This window comes from Lipotes vexillifer, unplaced genomic scaffold, assembly GCF_000442215.2.
Source record: "Lipotes vexillifer unplaced genomic scaffold, Lipotes_vexillifer_v1.1 scaffold670, whole genome shotgun sequence".
NCBI classification, from domain to species: domain Eukaryota; kingdom Metazoa; phylum Chordata; class Mammalia; order Artiodactyla; family Lipotidae; genus Lipotes; species Lipotes vexillifer.
The window spans coordinates 1,123,111-1,144,364 of NW_006778108.1; the positions used below are offsets into that span (position 1 = coordinate 1,123,111).

At 48.8% G+C, this 21,254-nt stretch overlaps 1 protein-coding gene and 1 non-coding gene across 2 annotated transcripts in view; one reads left to right on the forward strand and one right to left on the reverse strand.

The window, feature by feature from the left end:
* NINL (ninein like) overlaps nucleotides 1-21,254 on the forward strand; it is a 70,457-nt gene that overhangs the window by 33,735 nt on the left and 15,468 nt on the right. Inside the window, exons 12-18 of the mRNA XM_007451440.1 lie at nucleotides 238-348; nucleotides 985-1,065; nucleotides 7,202-7,307; nucleotides 9,707-9,816; nucleotides 10,659-10,918; nucleotides 14,730-14,834; nucleotides 15,999-16,068. Coding sequence (XP_007451502.1) covers nucleotides 238-348; nucleotides 985-1,065; nucleotides 7,202-7,307; nucleotides 9,707-9,816; nucleotides 10,659-10,918; nucleotides 14,730-14,834; nucleotides 15,999-16,068 — 843 coding nt within the window. The remainder of the gene's footprint in view (nucleotides 1-237; nucleotides 349-984; nucleotides 1,066-7,201; nucleotides 7,308-9,706; nucleotides 9,817-10,658; nucleotides 10,919-14,729; nucleotides 14,835-15,998; nucleotides 16,069-21,254) is intronic.
* Nucleotides 6,797-6,868, reverse strand: TRNAE-UUC (transfer RNA glutamic acid (anticodon UUC)). Its single transcript has one exon. It is a non-coding gene; the product is annotated as a tRNA-Glu (tRNA).

Here is a 21,254-nt window from a genome sequence, read left to right on the forward strand (position 1 = left end):
GCCGTCGTGGTACAGCTTTCAACTTGTATTTTAGAAGACGGCTCGGGAAGGGTTGCCCGAGAGCTTGGGTGGGTGGGAGAAGTCTAGGCAGTGGGAAAGGGGGAGTATCCCCAAGGGCTCCGTGGGGTCCACCTTCCCTGCTCATGAGCCCTGCCTCTCTCTCAGAGGGGGCAGCCCTTCCACACAGCTCCCTCCTCCGTCCCCAAAGCCGGCTAACCGCTGGCCTGTGTCTTGTAGGAAAACAGTCGACTGCAGAAGGAGATGATTGAAGTCGTGGAGAAGCTCGCAGAGTCGGAGAAGCTGGTCCTGAAGCTGCAGAATGATCTGGAGTTTGTGTTGAAGGACAAGGTGGGTCCTCTTGCTGATTCTGAGTCTCCAGAGAGGCGCCCATGGGCGCCGGGTAGAGGGCGTCAGGGTCTTGACGAAGAATACACAGGCGATGGAATTTAGGTTTTTTCTACTAAAATTCTGTAATGGAGAGAAAATTATCACGGCTACCATCCCTGTGTTTTCCTCCACTTCATGCATTGCAGCGGTGCTGGTGACGCCCGGGTGATGCCCTGCACGTTGGCCTTTTAGTGACAAAGCCTGGAGCAGTCAGCACCCTCTGCACAGACCCCAGTGACAGGGTCTTGGTGGTGGTGGGCACAGAGGAGAGGTTAGAGGCCCCCCAGCTGGCGCTTACCATCACCTTCAGAGGAGGAGGGGAGGGGAGGTGCAGGGTCCAGGAAGGGGGCCTCCCAGGTGGCCAAGGCAGGAAGACAGCCCAGGCTCCAGGTGGGAGCATGGCCTGCTTCCATAAATTCCAAACATCCTTCTGCCCTGAGACCTTTTAGACAAGGGGAGGGGAGGAAGAGGAGAGATGGGAAGCTGTACCTGCAGATGCTAATAAGCCTGGTGGGGACAGCGTCTGGGGGTGACAACACACCCTCTACCTGGCCTCATGTCCCAGCCCTCGTTTTCCTGCCTGCATCTGGCTTTCAGCTGGAGCCACAGAGCACGGAGCTCCTGACCCAGGAGGAGCGGTTCTCAGAGGTCCTGAAGGAGTACAAGCTCAAGTGCCGGGTATGTGGCCCCCTACCTGCGGGGTCGTCAGGGTCTGTCCGCTCAGACCCAGGTGGGCCCTCCCGCCCCCTGGCCTCCACGTGGAGGGTGGTCCAGCCCAGGTCCACAGGAGCATCCTGTCTCGTGTTCTGAAAGGAGACAGGTGGGACTTGCCTGCTCAGCACGTGTGCCCAGCCCCACACGGGCTGGCCAGGTGGCGAGACAGCCCCTGTCCTAAGTCCCCCTCTGTGTGTCCCGGCACCATGTAGGGCTTCATCTTGTCTCCTGTGGTTGAGTGTTTGCATTTCCTGGGCCAAATCTACCAATGTGAGCCCACTTGGCTGGCGCTGCCACTATGCAGAAGAGGGCGTAGGTGGTGAACAATGTCAGTGCTGGGGAAACAGATCATAACCTATTCCCATCTTGAGATTACCGAGGACTCCAGCAGATAGAACATTATTGTTTGGAGTTAGGGGTCTAGTATCCATTTGCCTCTTAATGATTTCCCTCCCAATTAATATTAAGAACTTTCTGCACACGATGCTTTGGCCACACCAGAGGATAAAGGTGAGCCTTGCTGGTCTGCAGTGTGATGTGACCCGTACCTCTGGCCCTCCACATCCTGAATCCCGGGTGCGCCTGCATGTGGTCAGCTCTTACCCTCCTTGGGTGCCCGAGTGGTGTGTGTGGTTTGTGGTTAGGGGATGTGGTGCAGCTGGAATGTGCCGCTTGACTTTCTGAAAGGAACTCTCTTTCCTGCTGTGTTTTCTCTCTCACTTTGAGCACCTGTAACTAACCATCAATTAATACATTGCTTTAGTGCACCTGAATTTTTTCAAACAAATGTAACTGCCTTCATTTTTTCACATGACTCTGTCACTTAACAGCTGCTGCTGATTTCACTTTTGGTTCTCAAAATTTTACTTTTTCAAATACCAGCAGAAATATTTTACATTTTAGTGCTAAGCTATTTATTTAGAAATTTGCCCTCTCTATTTTTGGGGATATTTTTGGCTGTTTCAAACTAACAGAGCATTAAAAAAGCATTTTATTTGAAAGTAATTTCTAATACATGAAGTTACAAAAGTGAAACTAGTCTGGGGAACACCTGGATGCCTCTGCCCCAGTCCACCTGCTGTGTACTTTTCACCATGTGCATGTGGACGCGAACGTGTACATCGGAGGTGAGTCAGGCGATCACGACCCTCCACCCCAAACTGGTCCATGCACTTCCTGAGAGCAGGCTGACCCTTCAACCTCAAAGTGCTGTTCAGGTGCCCAACGTTGATGTTACATATTCAGGAATTTTGCTGGCTTCTTGTTAAACCTTTGATGGGGGAGTTATTTACACCAAGAAATGTGCAGAAGCTACAAAGCTGGGCTTTTCTTCCTAGAGCCAGTTTCCCAACACCTCCTAGGTAGCTGTGGATACTTAGTAACTTCACAATTTCCACCAATACAGTCCTTTAACCTGCTTGTTGTGTTTCAGTTTTGTTAGTCAACCTAACAATGTTCTTTTTTGTTTTTGGCTGTGGTGCTTGGCTTGCGGGATCTTAGTTCCCCAGCCAGGGATCAAACCTGGGTCCCCAGCAGTGGAAGCTCAGAGACCTAACCACTGGACCGCCAGGGAATTCCCCTAACAATGTTCTTTAGAGCATCTTCCTCCAGTGCAGGACCCAGTCTAGGGCCAGGGCCAGAGTCTGATGTCCTCTAATCTGGAACATTCTCAGTCCATTCAGGTGGCTGTAACAAAGATACCATAGACTGGGGAGCTTATAAGCCACGGAGATTTAGTTCCTATGTTCTGGAGGCTGGTAGGTCTGAGACCAAGGTGCTGACAGATTCGGTGTCTGGTGAGGCCTCTGTTCTGGGTTGCAGGTGGCCGGCTGTCTTCTCACTGTGTCCTTCCATGAAGGGGCAAGGGAGTTCTCTGGGGGTTGTTTTATTAGAGCACAAACCCCGTCATGGGGCTGCATCCTCCTGACCTGATCTCCTCCCAAAAGCCTCACCTCCCGGGGGCTCCCCTGGTGGCGCAGTGGTTGAGAGTCCGCCCGCCGATGCGGGGGACGCGGGTTCGTGCCCCGGTCCGGGAAGATGCCACGTGCCGCGGAGCGGCTGGGCCCGTGAGCCACGGCCGCTGAGGCTGCGCGTCCGGAGCCTGTGCTCCGCAACGGGAGAGGCCACAACAGTGAGAGGCCCGCGTACCGCAAGAAAAAAAAAAAAAGCCTCACCTCCAAATACCATCACACTGGGGATCAGGATTTAACATGAATCTAGGGAGACACATTGTCTGTAGCACATTCCCACAGCCTTTCTTTGTCCTTCACGTGGATATTTTTGAAGCATACAGTCTCTCCTTCCTTTTCAATAGAAACGTTCTCATTTTGTGTTTTCGTGATACTTTCTTTGGATTAAATTGAGGTTATGCCTTCTCAGCTGCACAGTGTAGGTGATGTTAATTTTGATCACCTGGTCACAGTGTGGGGTGGCACTTTAAGACCATGCAAATGTCCTGCTCTTCATCAGAAGTTTCACTGGATTTAGTATCAGTGAGTGATTCCTGCCACCTCCCGTCTTTGCCACAATGGTTGTTGCAAAAGGATGGTTTTCCATCATCCACTCCACATCTGTCAGTTGGCACTTGGCATCTGCCGTCAGGCAGAGAAGTCCTGTCTATCTATCTGTGTATCTGGTTGGTATGGGCTCAGGAATCACCATTCTCGTCAGTGGTTTGTATTGATAATTCGTTACTATGTCGAATTACTTTGGTGCTCAAGTCATGTGAGATTTGGCCAGTGGGAGTGTCTTCCGGGCGGCAGCTATGACCTTGTGACTTGTCACTGTCATGTTTTGTTTTGTTAAGTTGTTCCATACTTTCTAGCACTGTGAGATGCTCCAGACTCATCTTATGCTTCCCCTGCCCTTGTGCTGGAATCAGCTATTTCTCCAATGAGTCCTGGCTCCTAACTGGAGAGAATGGCTTTAGAGACCAAGATCTGCGTGCTGCGTGTGCTCAGCCTCCTGGGGGCGCTGCCTCGGGCCTAGGGTGTTTCTTATCATCAGTCTCCAGAGTAGAGACGAACTTGAACCTCCCTGCTGTGTGTCACCCATCTTTCCAAAGTCACTGTTTGACATTTCCCCATGCTTGTAAGCAGGATATTTGCTAGCACAGAAACCATGTTTTCCCTTGTTGCCAAGTTCCCTTCCTATTCAACTATTGTCTCAGCTTTTTTTTTTTTTTTCTTTCTTTCTTTCTTTCTTTCAGCTGTCAGCCTCAGTTTTCTGGGGCAAGGCTGACTTTGGTAAAGGGGAGTGTAAGGACTTCCCTGGTGGTCTGGTGATTAAGACTCCACACTTCCAATGCAGGGGGCATGGGTTCCATCCCTGGTTGGGGAACTACGATCCACCTGCCATGAGGCGCAGCCAAAAAAAAAAAAAGATTTAAAAAAGTTGGGGGAAGTGTAAAATGTTAATCGCTTCCTCCTTAGGGGTTCTCTGTGGTTTCATATTTTCACTGCTCCCTCGGGTGGACACCATAATGGAGTAGCTTGTCCTTGGTCAGAAGTGCCAGATACAGATTTTCTCTTTACCCATTTCCACCCTGTTACATCCTGAATGTGTGTGTCCCCATAAATCCGTATGTTGAAGCCTGTTCCCTCAGTTTGGTGGTGTTCAAAGGTGGGGCCTTTGGGAGGCAATTAGGTCATGAGGGTGGAGCTCCATGAAGGGGATTAGTGCCCTTATAAAGCGACCCCAGAGAGCTCCCCCATCCCTTCCACCAAGTGAGGACATGGGAACAGATGGCCGTCTATGAACCAGGAAGCTCCCACCAAACACTGAATCTGCATGCACCTCAGTCATGGACTTCTAGCCTCCAGAATTGTGAGAAGTAAATTTCTGTTGTTTATAAACTCTCCATCTGTGGAATTTTGTTACAATAGCCCGGATGGACTGAGACACGCACCAGCCCTGACAGGCGTCCCCCCCACTGCCTGTGCCTGGGTGGTCAGCCCCTCTGTGTGTGCTGACTCAGCACGGCCCGGCTCCCCAGCTGGTCTGCCGCCTCCACCTTCCTCTCCGATGCTTTCCAAGCTGCTGTTAAAATCCCACCCTCCCCTGCTTCCTTGCTGAGCTCGCTTCTCCCGCTAACGAGAAGAGAAGCCTCAACAGGTCCAGAGCCCTCAGAGCCTTAGCGCTACAGTGTGTGCAGTGGACTTGCTGCCTTTCCTGGCTAGCACAGTAACACTCTATGACCCTGTGACCACCCTGGGCATCCACAGGCACCCCCAAATTCACATGCAGCCCACATGAAAACAGGCACCCTGGCTCCCAGCCCTGGGATACCCACTGTGTAGACCGGCTGGGACCCAGGATGGCACATGTCACCCTCATCGGTTAGAACCGACAGTGGTGCCTGAGAGCAGAGAAGTCTGTGCCCAGCATGGCACCTAAGGACCTGTTTTCTGGCACGGCTGAATTTGTGCATATGCTCTTAAAATACCCATCTGAGGGGCAGAAAGAACCACCGAGGGGGGAGGGCATCGGGTAGAAATGATTCTGTGTTTCCTGCCAGATCAGCACTGTCAGTAAAAATACCAGTCACATGTGTAATTTCAAGTTTTCCAGGAGTCACATTAAAAAAGGTAAAAAGAAATAGGTGACATTAATCATTTTAATTACATTTTATTTCCTGTATTATATCCACAGTGTCATTATTTCAACATATAATCAACATATATAATCAATATAAACACATTTTAAATGAGATCTTTTACATCCCTTTTTGGGGATCTGGTGTTTAAGATCGGGGTAGAGTTTATGCTACACACACCTCAATCCAGACTGACCACACCTGACATGCTCAGTAGCTGGCGTGGCGGCATCGTGGGGTAGAGGGGCCGGGGGTGCCCACACCTGCCGCCCCGCAGGTCTACCCCACGGCTCTCACATCCCGGCCCTGCCCTTTCCCCCAGGAAGGAGCTGCTCCCTCCGTGGGGAAACTGTATTTGCCCAGGAGTTTCTGAAGGAGGTACAGTGATCCTAGTAAATCTATGCTTCTTCTGAGATCTGCAGGGCCTGTCCCTTCTCCCACACGGCCTAGAACTGCCGATGAAAGGCACCTTCTCCAAGGGCGGATGCAGAGACAAGCCAGGCACTGGCCACCGGGGAGTTCAGGAAGATGAGGTTTATTTGACAAGAGCTGCCCGGAGAAGAAACTCAAATAGATGAAAAAATCAGAGCGGAGCGGGCTTCCCTGGCGGTCCAGTGGTTAGGACTCTGCACTCCCAATGCAGGGGGCAGGGGTTCAGTCCCTGGTCGGAGAACTAAGATCCTGCATGCCATGGGGCGTGGCCAAAAAAAAAAGAAAAAACATCAGGGAGGGAGGTGGGGTCTTGAGGGCGTGCCATGGCCTTGGCTGGTCTGGCTTCCCCCAGAGCCAGTTTCCCGGGAGAAGAAGCTGGGTGGAAGCTGCATCACGCACGCTGTCCTCCAGCTGGGGCGGCCACAGCCCACCCGGGGTTGGGGGGAAGAGTACGTGGACCCAAAGCCATGTGGCCGTGGTGCCGGCTCTGGGGCCACCTGGAAAGGTGGGATGTGCACGCTACCCTTTCTGGCCTTTTGAAAGTCAGGTGACCAAATGTGCTTGTTCAGGTGTATTTCATTCGTGGGTGGACAAATTACGCTTGTCACAAACGAGACCCTTCCTCTTTTTTTTTTTTTCCTCTGCGCTGTGTAGCTTGTGGGATCTTAGTTCCCCGACCAGGGATCGAACCTGGGCCCCGGCAGTGAAAGCGCCGAGTCCTAACCGCTGGACCGCCAGGGAATTCCCAGGGACTCTTCCTCTTAAGCCTTCACACCCCCAAGTGCCCTCTTCCCCTTATGTGCGTGCTTACCCAACCACCTATGGTTTCTCTGTATTTTCTCCATTTCTCACTTTCACTGCACTTTTTATCCCTGAGTCCCTTCCTTGTATCCCGTGATGGAAGGTGGTGCCAGGCATAAGATGTCGCGAAATGACCCCTGCTCCTGTGTCGCTCACGGAGCAGTTAGGTGCCTGGGTGCAGCTTCGGTGCCCCGTCCGCCCTGCTGAGCTGGGGGCTGACTCCTGGGCCCAGTGGCCACAGTGGCTGGAGGAAGGGTCTGGCTCTGCCCACAGGACCTGCAGGACTGCAACGACGAGCTGCAGACCGCACTGGAAGGCCTGCGGGCACAGCTGCCCCCGAGTCGGCACGGCCAGCTTCTCCCGGGACATGGCCCGGCAGGTAGGAGCCCGGTGTTTCGAGGTGGTGGGTCGTGTGCGCCTTCCCGGGGCGGGGGGCGCGTGGGGCTGACCTGCTGCACAGGTGGTCACAAGCCCTTCCGACCTCTTGTGTGGGAGAAGGGGCCTACCTGAGGCCAGGGTTCTGTGTGACCCCCAGAGCCCCAAGGGAGATGGTGGAGAATGTGGGTTCCACCATTTGCGTAGAAGTAAGTGGTGAAGGTTATGAGGACCTGGCCATGACCTCAGGGCAGGCATGTCCCAGGGAGCCTCCTGGGTCGCGGGGAGGGGGGCGGAGTTGGTGATCAAAGGAGATGCTCCACACAGATGGTCCTCTGGGGGAGGGGAGGAGAGAGGAGGCTGGGGGGACAGGGGACAGGCTGGTCTTGGCTCTGTGACGGCTCATACAAGGCAGGTGCTAAACCGTGTGGACCGAGGCCGGCGGGCCGCTGTGGAAGGGGTCTGAGATGGGCCTGGGCCATGGCGCCTGGGAAGGGCCCTCCCACCTGCTGCGTGCAGAGCCGACGCCAAAGGCGGGAGGTCTCGACAGGCTGCAAGCACTGAGAGGTTAATGTTCTTGGCTCCTTCTAGAGACTGGGCTGGAGGTTCTGAGGCCACAGCTCTCCTTGAGGAGGACGGGGTTTGGCTGCTTGCACCCTCCCTGGCAGCTGGGCGGGGCGGGCACTACAGGTCCACGTGCTCCAGGCTCCATGCCCCTTGCTGCCGTGGGAACCACCACAACAGCCCCAGCCCAGCAGCCGGACCTCCTCTGTGGTCACATGTCATGCAGACGCAGCCCCAGAGGACGTGTCGCTCTTATCTGTAACCCTGAGAGCATTGGGCTCCCGTATTGTCCTAAAGCTGTTACTTAAAACAGGAAAGTCAACATGGGAGCCTCCAAGGGAAACCGAGTGGGGTCTTCTGTGCACCTGGGCCCGAAGGGAGCCCCTCACCTGCAGCTGCATTAGTGGAGCTGATGGCTGCCGAGACCCACAGCCCTGCTGCCCTCAGCCAGGAGGTGTTGGCATGTGGCTGGTGAGCTGGTATCATCTGATCCCCAGAGGAGTGTCTGGTGCCAGTGTGGCCACCGGGAAGGGGGTTACTGTCACCTCCTCTGTCCCTGGAGGGGACTGAGCTGCACAGAGCATGTGACCCTTGTCGAGAACCACGATCCATAACGCGGGGAGCAGAGAGACGGGGTCTGTGCCCAGGGTGCCGTGCCCAGAAGTCTCTGAGGTGTGGCGCCGAGGGCAGCCCCAAGCTTTGTGTTGGCACTGATACAACCAGAGCGCTCTCCCGGCTGGAGTATTTTCTCTTACACTTTCCCCCCTCGTCTGACCATAGAGGTTCTGTTGGCCCCTTCAAAGGAGGAGGGACAGTCAGGACAGCAGAGTTGTGGTGGCGGGGGCCATGTAGGTTGTGGAGTCTGGGCCGGCAGTGCATCCAGCTGGGGCCACTCCTGACGGGTGCCACTTGGCCAGACCCAGGTGGCGGCTTCCAGTTGTCAGGGCAACAGGATGCTCTCTTTCCTGAGATACTTACTCTGAGTTCTCTCAGGATGTCATTGAGCCTGTCACTCTTTTTCATGGAAAACAATTTGGGTGAGAGGTCAGGGTGTGTCTGCTCCCTTCACTTTCTGGCCCGTGGACCAGCAGCGGCGGTCACACCCACATTCTGAGTCAAGCCTTGGGTGTGCCCCCCAACACGCACAACGTGGGGGGCCCCTGGGCCCAGGAGGGCTGACCGCGCTTGTGGGTTCACAGGCGCCCTTTGGGGATGAGCTGTAAGGACGCGTGATGTTGCCGGTGGGGAGGGTCTTCTGGACCAGGTATAGCTCACACCCTCTTCCTACAATCTGTCAGAGCCTCCACAAGTGCTTAGTTTGCCTGACTTTTTTGTTAAGAGCCCCACCCCCATGATTTGTGTGATGTAATAGAAAGTAGGGAGGGCCTCTGAGAAAAGGAGGAAGGCGAAATAATGAAGACAGAGCTTCGTCGTGGCTCATCCTAAAGCACTGTCTGTGCTATGGTCACTTTTTCCCGTTGTCCCCATCGCTGTGTGTGCCTGCCACAGTCAAGGGGGCAGGACATGTACCCCATGTGGCATCTTTCAGGCAATTCAAAGGCCTGACAAATCTGGCAGGGAGCCTCCTCGCCATTCATACCTTTGAGTGATCTGCGTTCTGGCAAAGACTCGAAATGCTGGTCTGTAAAAATGCCACAGCTTTGAGAACTCAGCGCAACAGACGGTCCATGGCCCACGTCCTCTTACTGCCAGCATTGCATTCCTCTTGCAGAAAGTGCCCGCGGAAGGCTGTGCTTCGTCCAGATGTCGGCTTGGAGGTCGGATCAGACCCCGCAGCGTCCTGGGCAAGACGTAAACGGAAGCGTCTTCTTGTTGCAGGCATTGTCACGTTTGTGGGTGATTCCGTCCCAGTGAGTTTAGAGACGGAGATAATGTTGGAGCAGGTGAAGGAACGTTACAAAGACCTCGAGATCCAGCTGGAGACCAAGGTCAGGGGGGCTGAGGGAGGCCGGAGGGGTCAGGGAGCTTCGTGCTGCTGGGACGCTTCTGCGCACACGTCTGCCCCATAGTGAGCATGCTCGGGGGGACAGAAGTTTGCAGGGAAATGTGCATGACATGGATGTTCTGCCTCACACCCGCTTTGGAAGCAGGCAGGACAGAAGGTATAACTACTAATGGGAGGGAGCAGGGTCGTGGTATCCCAGAGTCATGAGGGCTGCACTGAGGCCAGACCTCCCTGCTTACTCTGTGCTGGGGAGTGACAGCTCCCAACTCTGTTCCAGCTGAAGCACCCTGGGACTGCCCTGCGTGGGGGGCTCCCGGGCCACCCTGGCCAGGCCTGTCTTCTTGGGTGAACATGCCTCCAGCTCCGTGACCCAACTGCGGTGGGTTTTGTTGAGGGACGGTACCAACATCTCGTAAGGTGTCACTGCCAGCGAGGCGGGGCCACCTCTTACTAGCGGTCCTGCCCCTGGGCTCCTGCTGTGGCCTTGCCCGCCAGGTCTCCAGGGGGTTCAAAGCCACTGCGGCCTCGCGGTAGGTATTGTCCCCCCTCTGCGCTTCTGCTGCTGCTGCTGCCAGGCACCCAGCCCAGCTCGGCCCCCAGCAGCCTTTCTGCACCTGCCAGGCCTGCCCCCCTAGGCCGCAGTGAAGGTTACAGGACGTGACAGAGCAGGCAGCCACACGGGCCCTGGGGAGCCTTTCACAGGCCCCAGCACCTTGTTAAGGCCGGGCCCCCCGCCCTTTGGATGCTGTGCCGGGCAGCCTTGTATCGTCAGGCAGATCATGTTTAGGGGCCCCTGGCTGACATCACTCACGCTTCTATTCCCAGGTGAATTACTATGAAAGGGAGATGGAGGTATTGAAAAGGGCCTTTGCGGAGGAGAGAAAGGAGCTGGAGCGGGCCTTCAAGCTCGAGGTTGGCGTGCTGCAGGGTCAGAAGGCCGAGCTGGCGACGCTGCACCAGGAGTCGCAGGAGGCTGTCCGAGGCCTGCGGGACCGGCTGCAGCGGGCCGTGGAGCTGGAGCGGGGCCACGCACGGCAGCTGGCCCAGGAGAGGGACCAGCTGGAGGAGGCGCTGCAGCGGGTCAGGTCCGGCACTGCATCCTTTTGGGATTTCGCGTCCAGGGTTTCTTACTCAGAATCCGAATTTGAAATTGGATTTGGGCAAACGGCTCAGAATCACAATGGCTGTTACCTGAGTGGTTCTTGTTGGTGCAGACACATGAGCCCTGAAAGAACAGGCTATTTTACAAAGATTCTGACTTTTCAGTTTTTTGCGCATGTGGCATGCAGGATCTTAGTTCCCCGACCAGGGATCAAACCCATGCCCCTCCAGTGGATGGAGTCTTAATCACTGGACCACCAGGGAATTCCCAAAGATTCTGACTTCAAAAATACGTATTAACTAGAGCTTAGGCCCTGAAGCCCTTTGCTTTGTAGAATTTTGACTCACTTTACCTCCTGCCTCTGACTCGCCTGGTAGGTAGCAAGGGCAACACGGTCTCCATCGTCTGTCATCTCATGGTCCTTGGGGAGGTGGATAAAAGGCCTAAAAGCCCCAAAATAACAGGAAAGGCCATTAGTCTGGGTCAGTGGGACTGAACCCTAGAACCTGAGAATGGTGATCTGAGTTGTATCCTCTGGCTGCTATTAACTTCTCCATCTTCTATGGGTTTTCTTTGGTATGTTTAGGTGTGTATTCTTTCACTTTAACTTTTTATTAAAGTGTTATACGCACAAGAAAAATACACACGTGTGTGCAGTTGGAAGAATTGTTGATGAATTGGACATATCTGTGTCCCCAGCACAAGTCCCCCAGGGGTCACTTTTCCAAGTCAGGATAGTGGCAACCCTTGGGGGCTCTGGGGAACCCCATTTTTTGTTCTGGGTGCTGGTGTACATAAGAATGGAATTGTTGGGTTGTAGGATATAGGTGTGGTTTTCTTTTTACTTATCCTACTTAGAAAACATTGTCTATTGAATATATAGATTTGTGTCCTATGAAAATCTCTCAGCCATTATTCGTAAAATATTGCTTCTCCCCTCACTGTCCTCTATAACTGGATGTATGATGTCTTTTCACTTTTCCTCCATTTCTTTCTATCTATCTGTCTATCTATCTATTTGTTTATTTATTTAACATCTTTATTGGAGTATAATTGCTTCACAATGGTGTGTTAGTTTCTGCTTTATAACAAAGTGAATCAGTTATACATATACATATGTACCCATATCTCTTCCCTCTTGCATCTCCCTCCCACCCTCCCTCCCTATCCCACCCCCCTAGGTGGTCACAAAGCACCGAGCTGATCTCCCTGTGCTATGCGGCTGCTTCCCACTAGCTATCGATTTTACATTTGGTAGTGTATATATGTCCATGCCACTCTATCACTTTGTTCCAGCTTACACTTCCCCCTCCCTGTGTCCTCAAGTCCATTCTCTAGAAGGCCTATGTCTTTTTTCCCATCCTGCCCCTAGGTTCTTCATAACCATTTTTTTTTTTTAGATTCCATATATATGTGTTAGCATGTGGTATTTGTTTTTCTCTTTCTGACTTACTTCAGTCTGTATGACAGACTCTAGCTCCATCCCCCTCACTACAAATAGCTCAATTTCGTTTCTTTTCATGGCTGAGTAATATTCCATTGTATATATGTGCCACATCTTCTTTATCCATTCATCTGTCGATGGACACTTAGGTTGCTTCCGTGTCCTGGCTATTGTAAATAGAGCTGCAATGAACATTGTGGTACATGACTCTTTGAATTATGGTTTTCTCAGGGTATATGCCAGTAGTGGGACTGCTGGGTCATATGGTAGTTCTATTTTTAGTTTTTTAAGGAACCTACATACTGTTCTCCATAGTGGCTGTATCAATTTACATTCCCACCAACAGTGCAAGAGGGTTCCCTTTTCTCCACACCCTCTCCAGCATTTATTATTTGTAGACTTTTTGATGATGGCCATTCTGACTGGTGTGAGGTGATACCTCATTGTAGTTTTGATTTGCATTTCTCTAATGATTAGTGATGCTGAGCATCCATCTTCCTCCATTTCTTAACCTCTCTTTCATTACTTCTGACTTCTTTTGTCTATGGCACGTTCTTCCAGTGAGTTTTTCTTTTGACATTGACTTTTTATTTTCCAAAATTCTGTTTAGTTAGTCCTGTCTGATCATTTTTGATAGCTTCCTGTTGCTTGTCCCTTTTAAAATTTCCATCTTTTAGTTAAGTAAACATTTCATAATATTTATCCTTAGTTTGTGTCTGATAATTCCAGTATCTGAGGTTCCTACAGGATCTAATTCTGTTGTTCTGGCTTCTTCTGACTCTCATAGGTGGTCCTTTTCAACATATATTGTGGTGATCTTTAATTGTGAGCTCATGCTTACATGCTGTTTATCTCTGGGAATCCTGGGAGCTGTAGTAGAGGGTGCTCCCTGCAGAAAGGATGTGTTTTGCTTTTGCCAAGAGTTGAGAGCCTCTTAATCTGAGACCACTTTAACCTCGTCCAGGGGACTGGCCCAGTGCATGTATCCACGGTGTGGTTTCTCCACACTGGTGTAGGTGCTGGCCTCAGGGTAACCCCATTTTTGTGTTGCTTAGTGCTCATGGCTTTGGTTTCAGCTTCCGGGTTTTTTTTGTTTGGGGACCCCTGGAGGTTTCCATTACCTTCTGTGAGGACATCACACACTAGATGATCAGCTTTGCTCTGGTTATTTGGTGAGTGTGGGCAGCTGGGGTAGAGCAACTGCCATCTTATTTGAGGTCCAGGAAGCTGGAGGCAGAATCCCCTGCCAACCACATACACACACACATGTGCCTTGAATCAATTTGTTTTCCATCGTGGAGCCGGAATGACGGTTCAAAACACAGACCTCATTTGTGTCACTCCTCTGCTTGAGACCCTTTGCTGTTTTTAAAATTCCGTTGACTTCTGTGTCTTTATTTTTCTCTCCAGTTCCTCATGAGGAAAAAGGAAGTGGTACTTATGCTTGTGAAGGAGATACTTATGCTTGACTTTATAAGAATAATACAGAAACATATGAGGTCATGTGGCTTTGAGTACTTTTAGAGTGAAAAGAAGCTAATGCCAGGTAGAGACCTGTTTAGGGGAATAAATGTCCGCAAGACCAACATGCATTAAGGATAGACTCTCTGGGCAGCAGGTGTGGGTTTCAGACTGCCTCCCCATGATCTTTACTGGTCAGTTGCTCGTGTGTCACACATAGATGGGGTTATCTTCCCAGGGAGACTCTAAGAGCATTGGAAGCCAGGGGGGCCTCCGGGAAGACTTGGTCCCGGCAGCCACTGTCGGTACTTGCTTTTCCCCCTGAAGGCTCCATGTTGCATCAGGTCGCCCTCTGTCCACTGACACGGGCATTGTCCCAGGCTCCTCCTGGTACTGACCTCAGGGTGTAGGATGGCGGCACTCTTCCCTTGGGATCTGGCCTCCCCAGTCCTTGTGTTCCTCAGCTTTGTGCTGGAGTCCCCTGGGTGGAGGGGGTGGCCACTCTCCTTGCAATGACCTCGCGAGGACTCACCCAGCATCTTGCACTGGTGCCAGCCATGGGCACACTCACGTTTCAGTGGAGGTTATAAGATGCAGGAACAGGCCAGCTGTGAACACGAAGAACCAAGGTGCTGAATACACCAGGGAGTTGTTGATTGTGTGGCCGTTTTAGAAGCTAAGAAAGCTTTGTCTTCTATAGCTTATCTCTAGGGAGATGCAAACCAGAGCAGGTTAACACGGGATACAGGAAAGCGAAGGAAGTGGTGTCCTGTGCTCTCATCTAGGGAAGGGGAAGTGTGGCTGCAGGGTCACTGCAAGGCTGGAGTGCGTGGGGGTGACCAGCTCCTGGAGTTCCCACTCTTGATCCTTTCTTAAATTTCTCATGCAGAATCAAGTTGGATAGGCTTTCTGAAGAAAACACGCTTTTGAAAAATGAGCTGACAAGGATCCAGCAAGAGCTTGAAGCTGCAGAAAGGACAGAGGCTGCACAGAGGTAAGGGCCATCTCAATGGTCCCACCCCGACCCCGGTCCCTGACAGGGTTTGTTCTTCGTAGAGTAAGCTTAGAAGGCATTGCTGTAGAAAGTGGGACGTGTTCACAGATAACCCGCACTCCAGGAGAGCCGTGCTGCCCTCTGACCAGCCTTGCCAGGCACAGCGGGGCTCGGGCCTCCTTGCAGATGTCAGCAGCCACCTTCCTTCCTGAGCTCCTCGTTCGCAGAAGTAGGAGGTGCCAGGTCAGCACCACCGCCACCAGCTCCAGCACAGGCCCGTGTGCCTCTGACGCTGCTCTGCAAGCACTGCTCACCCTGCAGAAATACTCCACATCGTGCTCAGGGCTCGGGGGAGGCATCGAGCATTCTCGTAGGGGCGAGAGATACTCTTGCAGCCTTTCTGGGCGAGTAGAATCTGTTCTTGTTCTGATAATGGTTTCAGCTGCGCTTTTCTCCAAGGTTCATTCCTGGTCTGTCGATTTCAGTGAGTCAGAGTCAGGGGTCAGGGGTCTGAGCACTGAGGCAGGAGGTGTGTGTGTGTGTGTGTGTGTGTGTGTGTGTGTGTGTTGCGGAGGAGGCTCGGGATTGCCTGTCAGTGGATTTCTGCTTTCACCATCAGAGCCTCATCCAAGGATGGTTTGTTTGGCTTTTTTTTGAATGACGTTCAAGATGAGCTCAGCTCTAAACTGCCGAGAATGCGGTGTTGATTTGATTAAAGTGCCTGATGATGAAAGCCTGGGATCCAAAGTGGATGGTCAATAAACGATCTCTGTTACGTTACAGCAGTTCTGAAATCTGCAAGCCTTTTCCCTCCAGGAACCATTTTTCCCTGAGTTTGGTGCTGGGACCCCTTTGACCTCAGATGTCAGTGAATGTAAGCCTGTGTTGGTGTTTATGCTGCTGGGTGTGAGGAGCAGTCGCATGTGCTAGAGTGAGATTAACGTGTGTGATTGGGGAGCGTCATGGAGGGTTTGTTCTTACAGTGCTGTCAGGGTTCCTCTGGTTCCGAAGCTGGGATCCCATTGGACCAGCAGCAGCAATAGCGTAGGACAGTGACAGAGCAGTGGCTGTAGGGTACCAGGAGCAGGTGTACAAATCCAAGCCGCCAAGGTGACCGTGAGCGATGAGTGGTCAGTGATACTGTTAACTTTGCTTCCTGAACAGGAAGGAAGTTGAGGTTTTAAAGAGAGAGAAGGAAAAGGCCTGCTCTGAGATGGAAGAGCTCTGCACACAGGTAAAGTATTTACACCTGGCATGAAGCGGATGCCACCCTCCCTTTTCCATTATTTTGAAATAATTCCAAGCTTACAACAAGGAAGCACAGAACTTTGTTATGAAAGATTGGAGAGTGAGTTGCTGACCCATCAGCCCTCTCCCACCCCAAATTAGGAAATCAGTGTGACTATGAAACTGCCCCATCAGCCAGCCCAGGACCTCGTGTGGCTTCAGTCCACCTGTCCTTGTTGTTAGGACCTGGCGCTTTTGAAGATTACAAGTGGTTGTTGTTTCGGTGTATCTGGTGCTTCCCTGTGATTGGATTCAGATTATGTGTGAATATCCCCAAAGTGATGCTGTGTCCTTCTCATCCCATCTAGTCTGGGGACACAAACATTAGTGACGTCAACTTAGATTCTTGGTCAGGTGATGTTGGTCAGGCTTCTCCACAAAGTTACTTTCCCCTTGGTAATTACTGAATATTTTATGGCGAAATGCTTTGATATGATGTGAATATCTTGTTCTTCATCAAACTGTCACCCCCTGGTTTTAGCATCCTCTGTTTCTTGGTGGAGTCAGTTATTACTGTGATGGTGGCCAGTTGGTGACTAATCCCAGCTTCTTTTTATATTTTTTTGTTTGTTTGTTTTGTGTTCTTTTTTTACATCTTTATTGGAGTATAATTGTTTTACAATGGTGTGTTAGTTTCTGCTTTATAACAAAGTGAATCAGTTATACATATACATATATTCCCATATCTCTTCCCTCTTGCCCTCACTCCCACCCTCCCTATCCCACCCCTCCAGGCGGTCACAAAGCACCGAGCTGATCTCCCTGTGCTATGCGGCTGCTTCCCACTAGCTATCTACCTTACGTTTGGTAGTGTATATATGTCCATGACTCTCTCTCGCTTTGTCACAGCTTACCCTTCCCCCTCCCCATATCCTCAAGTCCGTTCTCCAGTAGGTCTGTGTCTTTATTCCTGTCTTACCCCTAGGTTCTTCATGACATTTTTTTTTCTTAAATTCCATATATATGTGTTAGCATGTGGTATTTGTCTTTCTCTTTCTGACTTACTTCACTCTGTATGACAGACTCTAGGTCTATCCACCTCATTACAAATAGCTCAATTTCGTTTCTTTTTATGGCTGAGTAATATTCCATTGTATATATGTGCCACATCTTCTTTATCCATTCATCTGTCGATGGACACTTAGGATGTTTCCATCTCCGGGCTATTGTAAATAGAGCTGCAATGAACATTTTGGTACATGACTCTTTTTGAATTATGGTTTTCTCAGGGTATATACCCAGTAGTGGGATTGCTGGGTCATATGGTAGTTCTATTTGTAGTTTTTTAAGGAACCTCCATACTGTTCTCCATAGTGGCTGAACCAATTCACATTCCCACCAGCAGTGCAAGAGTGTTCCCTTTTCTCCACACCCTCTCCAGCATTTATTGTTTCTAGATTTTTTGATGATGGCCATTCTGACTGGTGTGAGATGATATCTCATTGTAGTTTTGATTTGCATTTCTCTAATGATTAATGATGTTGAGCATTCTTTCATGTGTTTGTTGGCAGTCTGTATATCTTCTTTGGAGAAATGTCTATTTAGGTCTTCTGCCCATTTTTGGATTGGGTTGTTTATTTTTTTGTTATTGAGCTGCATGAGCTGCCTGTAAATTTTAGAGATTAATCCTTTGTCAGTTGATTCATTTGCAAATATTTTCTCCCATTCTGAGGGTTGTCTTTTGGTCTTGTTTATGGTTTCCTTTGCTGTGCAAAAGCTTTGAAGTTTCATTAGGTCCCATTTGTTTATTTTTGTTTTTATCTCCATTACTCTAGGAGATGGGTCAAGAAGGATCTTGCTGTGATTTATGTCATAGAGTGTTCTGCCTATGTTTTCCTCTAAGAGTTTGATAGTTTCTGGCCTTACATTTAGGTCTTTAATCCATTTTGAGCTTATTTTTGTGTATGGTGTTAGGGAGTGATCTAATCTCATACTTTTACATGTACCTGTCCAATTTTCCCAGCACCACTTATTGAAGAGGCTGTCCTTTCTCCACTGTATATTCCTGCCACCTTTATCAAAGATAAGGTGACCATATGTGCATGGGTTTTTATCTCGGGGCTTTCTATCCTGTTCCATTGATCTATCTTTCTGTTTTTGTGCCAGTACCATACTGTCTTGATTACTGTAGCTTTGTAATATAGTCTGAAGTCAGAGCCTGATTCCTCCAGCTCCATTTTTCCTTCTCAAGATTGCTTTGGCTATTCGGGGTCCTCTGTGTTTCCATACACACTTTGAAAGTTTTTGTTTTAGTTCTATGAAAAATGCCAGTGGTAGTTTGATAGGGATTGCATTGAATCTGTAGATTGCTTTGGGTAGTAGAGTCATTTTCACAATGTTGATTCTTCCAATCCAAGAACATGGTATATCTCTCCATTTGTATCATCTTTAATTTCTTTCATCAGTGTCATAATTTTCTGCATACAGGTCTTTTGTCCCCTTAGGTAGGTTTATTCCTAGATATTTTATTCTTTTTGTTGCAGTGGTAAATGGGAGTGTTTTCTTGATTTCACTTTCCGATTTTTCATCATTAGTGTATAGGAATGCCAGAGATTTCTGTGCATTAATTTTGTATCCTGCTACTTTACCAAATTCATTGATTAGCTCTAGTAGTTTTCTGGTAGCATCTTTAGGATTCTCTATGTATAGTATCATGTCATCTGCAAACAGTGACAGCTTTACTTCTTCTTTTCCGATTTGGATTCCTTTTATTTCCTTTTCTTCTCTGATTGCTGTGGCTAAAACTTCCAAAACTATGTTGAATAAGAGTGGTGAGAGTGGGCAACCTTGTCTTGTTCCTGACCTTAGTGGAAATGCTTTCAGTTTTTCGCCATTGAGGATGATGTTGGCTGTGGGCTTGTCATATACGGCCTTTATTATATTGAGGAAAGTTCCCTCTACACCTACTTTCTGCAGGGTTTTTATCATAAATGGGTGTTGAATTTTGTCAAAAGCTTTCTCTGCATCTATTGAGATGATCATATGGTTTTTCTCCTTCAATTTGTTAATATGGTTAATCACATTGATAGATTTGCGTATATTGAAGAATCCTTGCATTCCTGGAATAAACCCCACTTGATCATGGTGTATGATCCTTTTAATGTGCTGTTGGATTCTGTTTGCTAGTATTTTGTTGAGGATTTTTGCATCTATGTTCATCAGTGATATTGGCCTGTAGTTTTCTTTCTTTGTGACATCCTTGTCTGGTTTTGGTATCAAGGTGATGGTGGCCTCGTAGAATGAGTTTGGGAGTGTTCCTCCCTCTGCTATATTTTGGAAGAGTTTGAGAAGAATAGGTGTTAGCTCTTCTCTAAATGTTTGATAGAATTCGCCTGTGAAGCCATCTGGTCCTGGGCTTTTGTTTGTTGGAAGATTTTTAATCACAGTTTCAATTTCAGTGTTTGTGATTGGTCTGTTCATATTTTCTATTTCTTCCTGATTCAGTCTTGGCAGTTTGTGCATTTCTAAGAATTTGTCCATTTCTTCCAGATTGTCCATTTTATTGGCATAGAGTTGCTTGTAGTAATCCCTCATGATTTTTTGTATTTCTGCAGTGTCAGTTGTTACTTCTCCTTTTTCATTTCTGATTCTATTGATTTGAGTCTTCTCCCTTATTTTCTTGATGAGTCTGGCTAATGGTTTATCAATTTTGTTAATCTTCTCAAAGAACCAGCTTTTAGTTTTATTGATCTTTGCTATTGTTTCCTTCATTTCTTTTTCATTTATTTCTGATCTGATTTTTATGATTTCTTTCCTTCTGCTAACTCTGGGGTTTTTTTGTTCTTCTTTCTCTAATTGCTTGAGGTGCAAGGTTAGGTTGTTTATTCGAGATGTTTCCTGCTTCTTAAGGTGGGCTTGTATTGCTATAAACTTCCCTCTTAGAACTGCTTTTGCTCCATCCCATAGATTTGGGGTTGTCGTGTCTCCATTGTCATTTGTTTCTAGGTATTTTTTTATTTCCTCTTTGATTTCTTCAGTGATCACTTCATTATTAAGTAGTGTATTGTTTAGCCCCCATGTGTTTGTATTTTTCACAGATCTTTTCCTGTAATTGATATCTAGTCTCATAGCATTGCAGTCGGAAAAGATACTTGATACAATTTCAATTTTCTTAAATTTACCAAGGCTTGATTTGTGACCCAAGATATGATCTATCCTAGAGAATGTTCCATGAGCACTAGAGAAAAATATGTATTCTGTTGTTTTTGGATGGAATGTCCTATAAATATCAATTAAGTCCATCTTGTTTAATGTATCATTTAAAGCTTGTGTTTCCTTATTTATTTTCATTTTGGATGATCTGTCCATTGGTGAAAGTGGGGTGTTAAAGTCCCCTACTATGAATGTGTTACTGTCGATTTCCCCTTTTATGGCTGTTAGTATTTGCCTTATGTATTGAGGTGCTCCTATGTTGGGTGCATAAATATTTACAATTGTTATATCTTCTTCTTGGATCGATCCCTTAATCATTATGTAGTGTCCTTCTTTGTCTCTTCTGATAGTCCTTATTTTAAAGTCTATTTTGTCTGATATGAGAATTGCTACTCCAGCTTTCTTTTGGTTTCCATTTACATGAAATATCTTTTTCCATCCCCTTACTTTCAGTCTGTATCTGTCTCTAGGTCTGAAGTGGGTCTCTTGTAGACAGCAAATATATGGGTCTTGTTTTTGAATCCATTCAGCCAATCTGTGTCTTTTGGTGGGAGCATTTAGTCCATTTACATTTACGGTAATTATCGATATGTATGTTCCTATTCCCATTTTCTTAATTGTTTTGGTTCGTTATTGTAGGTCTTTTCTTTCTCTTGTGTTTCTTGGCTAGAGAAGTTCCTTTAGCAGTTGTTGTAAAGCTGGTTCCGTGGTGCTGAACTCTCTCAGCTTTTGCTTGTCTGTAAAGGTTTTAATTTCTCCATCAAATCTGAATGAGATCCTTGCTGGGTAGAGTAACCTTGGTTGCAGGTTTTTCTCCTTCATCACTTTAAATATGTCCTGCCAGTCCCTTCTAGCTTGCAGAGTTTCTGCTGAAAGATCAGCTGTTAACCTTATGGGGATTCCCTTGTGTGTTATTTGTTGTTTTTCCCTTGCTGCTTTTAATATGTTTTCTTTGTATTTAATTTTTGACAGTTTGATTAA